Source organism: Priapulus caudatus, unplaced genomic scaffold (genome assembly GCF_000485595.1).
Source record: "Priapulus caudatus unplaced genomic scaffold, Priapulus_caudatus-5.0.1 Scaffold669, whole genome shotgun sequence".
NCBI classification, from domain to species: domain Eukaryota; kingdom Metazoa; phylum Priapulida; class Priapulimorpha; order Priapulimorphida; family Priapulidae; genus Priapulus; species Priapulus caudatus.
In genome coordinates, this window is record NW_014577730.1 from 109,755 (window position 1) to 118,362 (window position 8,608).

General features: G+C 46.7%; 1 protein-coding gene across 1 annotated transcript; it reads right to left on the reverse strand.

Annotated features, from left to right (window-relative positions):
- Nucleotides 1-1,131: 1,131 nt before the first annotated feature.
- On the reverse strand, nt 1,132-6,616 carry LOC106812638 (homeobox protein HOX3-like). The gene is made up of 2 exons (XM_014816556.1): nt 6,573-6,616; nt 1,132-2,770 (listed from the first exon to the last, which is right to left on the reverse strand). Exon 2 carries the CDS (start codon nt 2,652-2,654, stop codon nt 1,947-1,949), a length of 708 nt encoding a protein of 235 aa, XP_014672042.1. The 5' UTR covers nt 2,655-2,770; nt 6,573-6,616; the 3' UTR covers nt 1,132-1,946.
- Between the last annotated feature and the right edge of the window lie 1,992 nt (nt 6,617-8,608).

An 8,608-nucleotide genomic window follows, 5' to 3' on the forward strand; every position in this document is an offset into this window, starting at 1 on the left:
AAACACGTTAAAGATCCCCTCTTGAACAGCAGATCCGTTCGAGTAGATCTCTCTCTCTCTCTCTCTATATATATATATATATATAATCGCAGACCAGCGTGAGGGGAAAGTTCATTATAATATGTGTGCGTGCGCGCGTACGTCCGTCGCGCATCACGATATATATTTTTTTCTCGGGGAAACTCGTTCGACGAGAAACCATTTTTCGAAATTAGCTTGCTGTCAAGAATGATCGAGGAGATGCGGTATTCGGACGTCATATCGGCTCTCATGCCGGGATATAAACGACTGTAGGATTTAATTGCGAGAGAGGCTCTGCCTGCGCACGCGTCGTTCCCCTCTCTCGCAACCACCTCGTATACATGCCGCGGTCTACCCCTGAAAACACACGGCGACATATCTCATTCGAATATATCACGGGCTGGTGACGGACACACGCAGGCCTGGGCATCTCCCGCGCACGCGCGCGCACGTACACGCGCGCACAGCAGCAGCGGGTTACGGTCGCACGAATACCGCGCGAGCAGTCTCGCCCCGCGACATATTTATGGCGTATTGAAATAAGGGTCTGGGACTATCTGTCAACGCATGTCACTTTGCTGACTTGCGGCATTGCGGCCCATTGTTCAGCTAGATGGATTTCCTTTTCTAAAGACTAGCGCGCAGTCGAAATTCGCATGCTTCCTATAAAGGCAGGGCGCGAGGCGCGCGGGCAGGCACTGCTGGAGGCTACATGCATGGCTACAACCACCTCTCCCTCCCCGCTCCAGGGTCTCATGTCCATCACGCGCCCTATAGCAGCAGCCAGCCTGCATGCATGCATGCGCTAGCTCTAGCTCTCTCACGCGCGCGCTCTCTCTCTCTCTCTACCTTTCTATCTCTCTCTCTATCTCTCTGTATCTCGCTCTCTCGCTCTCTCGCCCCGTCTCTCTCTCTAGCGCTCTCTCTCACTCTCCCCGTTTCTCCGTCTCTCTCGCTCTCTCTACCTCTCTCTCTCTCTCTCTCTCTTTCTCGCCCCGTCTCTCTCTCGCTCTCTCTACCTCTCTCTCTCTCTCTCTCTCGCCCCGTCTCTCTCTCTCTAGCGCTCTCTCTCTCTCGCCTTGTCTCTCTCTCTAGCGCTCTTTTTTTTTCACTCTTCCCGTTTCTCCGTCTTTCTCTCGCGCGCGCTCTCTCTCTGCCACTCTCGCGCTCTCTCTCCGTCTCTCTCGATTACTTTCGCATATATACATACACGCACACGCACGCACGCACACACGCATTGAACACACGCACGCACACGCGCACGGTAACGCACGAACATGCAGATACCAACCCACACACATACGTACGCCCCCTCGCATGGCCCGTGGTTTACGGTCTAAACCCCTCACGATTCTTTAGAGGTAAGCTACTACCACGGTGAAAACTAAACGGTCACAACTATATAGAGGAGAACGAGCGTGATCGGGGCAAGCCAAAGACATCCTCTCACATTACCTTCCCCCCTCTTCCTCTTCCTCTTCCTTCTCTCCCCATCCTCTCCCTCCTCTCCCTCCTCCCCCTTCTCCTCCTCCTCATCCTCTTCTGCTACCTCTTGAGACCGAATTGCGTTCGTTTCGTTGGTCGGTGATAAGGCGACAGTGAACAATACACGAACTGTTACAAGCCAGCTAAACGAGGAATGTTATGTTGATCGTACATGTGTTGTACACATTCGGATTAAACACAGCCCTTTGAAAAACATGTGTATCTCATGGCAGCACGCAGAGCAACCGCGCTCTCGCGTCTGGAGAAGAGCGACAGCTGCAGTATAGGTGGCCCTATCACTTACTGACAACCCTTCAACGTTCTCTCGGCAAGAAAATTTTTGCAATATTTGGCAAAACTTACACTTGCTATTATATTACAACCGCCGTCGCCGTCACCAGCGCCGCGGTACGGTGTGCGGCCGTTAATATTCATGCTATTCACAAATGCGTCAGCTTTGGAGCATCGTTGAATATTCCCTGAGCGTGTTGAGTGAGGTTGTACACGGGCGACAGTGTCCGGGGGGTCGCTAGCTGGTTGCAGGTTGTAGAGATCGAGATCGGGGTGACAGCGATGTGAGCGGGCGCGTGTGACGGCGGCGGCGGCGGCGGCGGCGGCAGCGGCGGACTGCACGACACACCGTTATTACCGTACGACGCTGCGAACCGCGCCGCTCGCTGCAGCGTCTGCTGCTGCTGCTGCTGCAGAGGAGGATGAGGATGAGGAGGATGAGGATGCTGAGGAGGATGAGGATGCTGAAGCTGATGTCGCGCTGAGTTGGCTGGCTTGGCGTTCTCCCGCGCACGATGCTGAATGACGGATGTTTGCGGTTTAGTATTGACGTTGTGCGACAATGCCGAGTGCGAGGCAGCACACGGACCTGCCGCTGATACCGACAGCGGTGACGAGTCGTCGTTGTTGGCAGCGGCGGCGTTGTCACAGGCGGACCTGCTAGCTAGCGACACTCCCGTCTTCGTCGTCGTCGACGATTTCGTCGCGCTGTCGTTACTCTTCTCCTCTTTCCCGTCGACGGAGTCTCGCGGTTTCTCGCGGTCGGTTTTTAATTTCTGATCCTTCTTGTATTTCATGCGTCTATTTTGGAACCATATTTTGATTTGGCGCTCGGTCAGATTCAACATGGCGGCCATCTCGATTCTCCTTGGTCTGCAGAGGTAGCGGTTGAAGTGGAATTCTTTCTCCAGCTCTACGAGCTGAGCGCTTGTGTAGGCCGTGCGGGCGCGCTTCGAGGGAGCCTCACCTTGATCTAGAAATCACAAAAATGCCAAACACACGAGGTAGTGAATAAAAATGGAAATTAATGGTTAAATGATGACGCTATACACACGTAATAAATCAATTTAAACGGGTTAAACATGTTTAAAAAAATCAATTATATATAATACTCATTTATAACTACTACGTATATATATATATATATAATATATATAAATATATATATTATTATTACTATATTAGCAGTATACATTATACATCTACATATATTTATATTATTATATAACATAATATTATAAGCAGATACATATATACATATAGTCCAGGTATTATAGCTTTATTATATATATAGCATAATATATATATATATATATATTAGTATATTATAATACATATACTTGCCAAAACACACTCACAGCACGCGCAACACACACACACACACACACACACACACACACACCAACCACAACACAGCCACACTACACAACACACACCGCACACACACTCAACACACCATCAGGCACACACACATCACACACCACACACACATCACACACACACACAAACACGCACACACAGGTATGTCAAGAAAATAACGAAAGAAAGCAAGCAAGGAAGACAGAATGAATGACTGAATATAAATAAATAAATAAATAAATAAATAAATAAATAAATAAATATACAAATAACATAAACATCGATAATCGCAAGGATATTCTCAACGTTAAAATGAAAATGCTAATGAAAATATTAAAAAATTATCCTACAGTGTACTTATTAACATAGGGCCTACTAATTAAACTCATAATTATTGATAATTAAAACTGATAATACCAGATAAAATTACCAGATAGTATTAAATATTTTCATTAGTATAGGGGCCACAGATTTGCCATATATTATATAGCCTATGTTAATATATTTATATAAATATATTATAAATAATTTGAATGCATATATGTATATTTCCGTGCATATAATTATAAAACAATGCGCTCTGTGTGTCATACTACCATACCCTATCATTTCAGCACAGTTATATTTTCACGGAATACATGTTTAGCAAGTTTAAGTGAAAAAATGCGCAAATGTATAATTGTGTGTATATAGGTAATAATATTGAAGAGGGCGAACATATTAATAAATTACGCTTCTTTATAATTCATGCCGGATGCTGAGAACAAACTCGGAACCATAAACGCAACACAAAACAAGTCCGAAATAGGCAGCATCCCATTATAGCTAAGGTTCGAATGGGCGTCTGACGATGTACGGCTAACGTTTCACGAGGCGGGAGCCACGGGTTATAAACGCACTCGTGAAAGACGCACATCAAAGACAAGCGGCGAGGCGGGAGAAACAGGTATGTGGGGACACGCGTAATAAATTGTTTTATTGGCCTCTAAATTGCACTGTACCACTGTAACGCACTTACAGCCCCAGAATGGATATTCATGACGGGCCTGTGCATCGTACTGTTTTACGGGAGCCGATTTATACTGTCGGGCTGACATGAAGGCTTTGACCGCGCACTCACATAAAGGATTAGTCCAGGAGTTAAACGGTCAGCGTTAAGCATGATGCTTTAGATGAAATCTATTACTGCCCGAGAGACGCTCAGCGGTATAGGCGATGAAAGATATCACACACGATTGTTTCTATAAATGCACAAAGATTGTGTTTAATGGAGAGACGGTTAGATTGTGTTGCATGGTACATGACCGTTATTGGCACGTACAAGCATTAATGTGATTTAGCGGGCTATCACATACGACTAAACATGTACGCAAGCATTGATGGCCCCCAGCCCACAATACACACAAGCGCGCGTGCGCACAACGATTACACCCATACACATACAGCATACAATACACAATACACACTCACCGACTCACTGCACTGCCACGAACGCACACACGCACGCACACATACACGCAACGCATACTATACACACATAACATACACGTACACACACTAACAACACACACACACAACACACACACCCACACACACACACACTACATACACACCATCGCACACATACATCCACACATACACATATCACATACAACACACACACATCACTCACACAACACACACACACGATGCACACACACACACACACAGCACACACACACACAACACACCGACATTTTGCGCACACACAACATACAGACACACACACACAGCATCTCGCACACACACGCACACACACACGCCTACACTAAGCCACACACACACGCACTACACGACGCACTACACACACATCACATATACGCCACGCATGCACATTACTATATACACATATACTAACAATTATGCATTGCACACACACACCACACAACACATACACGCACACACATACCACACACGCGCGCTGCCACACACAACGACGACATACACCACACACGACACACACACACATTCACTACACCACACACGCCACACACACACACACGTACACAATGTCATGCACACCGCGCACCAGGACATGCCATGCACAGCATAGCGCGCCGCGCCACGCGCAACATCACACACAGCACACACACACACACACACGCACACACACTACACACACACACACACACACACACACACACACACAGCACACAATCACTTATACATCACACCCACACAGCACCGTTGGCATCACACACCCACAGACACACACACACACAACACTTCTTGCACACACACACACATCACACGACACAAGTCAGTCACCACGCGCGTCACAGGACATCATGCCACGACACAATACGCGCACACACACACACACAACACACACACAACACACACAACACACACACACACACACACACACGGCACTCGCGCGCTGGCACTGGCTCACAAGCACACACACACACACAACAACACCACAATAGCACACAGCACACACACACACTACGACACAATGTCCATGCACACGCGCGCACAGGACATGCATGCACACACATACGCGCACACACAGGCACGCACGCATGCACACGAGCAAAACGCAACATCTGGTATAGAAACTCGACATTTTTTTCTACACTATATTTAACTTGAATGCTAGCTGTATGTAGATAATAACAGATTGTAAACTTGGCAGGAACCTAGCTTAGAATAGCAACGAATGAACTTTATTGCTAATCTTTGTCGACAAAGGCGGGCTAAAATAAACTAATCTCGTTTAAATGAGAATGTCTTAGAGTCTATATAATTTCTTAACTGTTTGCCCAGCTATAGCAATCATGCAAATAGTAGTTTACTGCCATATAGAAATACTGTAAGAGTTTTCACGTAAATTTACAATTTAATGACTTTATACTACCTCGTGGATACGCACATAGTCTATATTGTGAATAATCTATGAATGAATATGCCTATACGTCATAGTGTTTTATGAGCGGGAATATAGACTGAACAGCACCCACCAAAGGTAGAGAGCAAGAAAAGCAACATACACACATACACACACATCACACACACACACAACACACACACACACACACACACACATACAGTACACCACTACACAGCAACACCACACACAACACACACACATACATCACACACACACCACACACACACACACACATACGAACCGCAACACGCACCAACGCACAAGCTGCACACGCTTCACACACCAAGGTCACACTCCACACAACACACACAACACACAACCACACACACTACACAACACACACACACACACACCACACAGACGCACACACACCCCACACACAGGCACATGCACACACACACACACACTCACACGATACGCACTGCGCACACCAGCCGTCCCATCGCCCCAGTAATGATGCAGTAAGGAAGAAATAGTGCTTAACCTGTGAATGTGCGTCAGCTGTTGGCGTCTGTTTCGAGCTTCGCCGTACTTCCTTCATCCACGGAATAGATCTCTCTTGCATAAGCTCGGCTAGAAACGGTGGGCTCTGCTGAACAGGAGACCCGGGTATGGCAATTGCCGTTTAGCTACGACCCCCCGCCCGCATGCACAGGCCGCTGTATTCCTGCGGGGAACCCTGCCGTTCCGTCATGTCCCGTCGGAGCACCGAAGGCTGTCGCTCCATAACACGACGGCCATCGGCGCCGCGCCGTTTCCATCTGCGGATTCGAATAATTCGCCATATCCGGAGGAGCTGCTAGCGGTCGTATCCGTATCCATTCAGCGACGTGTTGCATAGTGTAGCCCGTGTAGACGCGGCCTGCTCGTAGAACGTCTTTCTTGCATCTCTGTGCCGGTGAATATTATTGCATTGTCGACGAGGTCTGACATCGCTAATGGATATGGCACTACGGGCCCTATCCCGTGACATGCGCCGCAACCAATCAACGGGAGAAGCGCGCAGCGCGTCGGGGGCGCTAGAAAAGATAAATGCAAATTAACATTACAATTCGGTTGTCATGTTCAATTATGCCGCAAATATCTATCCATTCTATCCATCTATCGCAATGCGCTGCCATCCATACCATCCATCCATCCTGCCATCCATTAGCCATCATGCCATATCCATCATCCATACCCATCATGCCATTCATTACCATCCATCACATCACATCATCCATTACCATCCATCCATCCCATCACCATCCATCCATCCATCCATCCATCCATCCACCAACATCCCATCTCATCCATCATACACCATCCCTCCATCCACCATCCAATCCATCCAATCCACCACCCATCATACCATCCCATCCATCCTCTATCTACCCATATTTCCATCAGTTCACCCGTCCACCCGTGTATTCATCTAACTATCTGTCTGTCGTTCTGCATGCCTGTCTGCATGCCAGCCAGCCTGCCTGCCTGCCTTTCTGGCCGTCCGTCCGTTCGTACGTCTGTCTATCTGTCTGTCTGTCTATCTGGCTTTCTGTCTATCTGCCCCTTCAGTTGGCTGTTTCTCTCTCTCTCTCTCCCTCCATCTCATTGTGCGCACTCTCCCCTGTCTTTATCCTTTCCCTTTATGTGTACACGTATGAAGTTAAACGTGTAATTAAACATTAACGTATGAAGTTAAACGTGTAATAACAGCCATTAATCCGGCGTGTTTTCCAGAATGTTTAACCTATTTTGATCGTCGAGAACAGGTGGTATTCGCACATCCAACTGTACTCTAAAAACGAGCACGGTTAACACGCATATCATGCTGTAAACAACCGTTCTATGTTTTCTCACGTCAATCACGATTTATTTCCCCATGAATTCGCGAACACCCACAATTCTACGATTAGCGATTAAGCTCTACTGCTATGACGGGCATAGAGATATTTCAACCATAGTTAACCATGTAAATGCACATCAGTGATATTTCCACTGTCAGGTGAGACTATATTCTGCTATATTTCGTTTTTCTGAGCCAAAAAATTCGCGGTACACACTTTAAACTGCAGATATAATTTTGTTAATACAGCCTTTTTATTTCAGAGCTAGAGGACAATTATAACAAAATTTGTTATGCAACAATGATTAATCTCTCATTAGTGACACGTCTCAAATATAGTCAATACTAATTACACGTTCAAGCAAGAGTATGAAGCTAGTAGAGTACATATAGAAGTGTCTAGTCACATCCCAAATAAGCAGCTATACACCCGTTACAGCGTAGAATTATCTGACCACCTAAACGCCAAATGAAATATGTAACCAACACTAATCTTGCACGCCGGCTCACACGTTCTGCTGGGGGGGATCAGTGCTTGCTATAGTGAGGATTCAAGCAGGCATTGTGAGTGGCTGAGACGTTAGCTGACTGACTACTCATGTCATTACTCATCCACTGATCGCGTGGCACCGTCAAACACACAGTACATCAGATTTTTATGGCTTTAAATGTCTACACATGTTACTTGCCGGATA

What these genes read in the sequence shown, in the direction of transcription:
- LOC106812638 (XM_014816556.1), bottom strand. Translation starts at nt 2,654, where the DNA reads ATGGCCGCCATGTTGAATCTGACCGAGCGCCAAATCAAAATATGGTTC.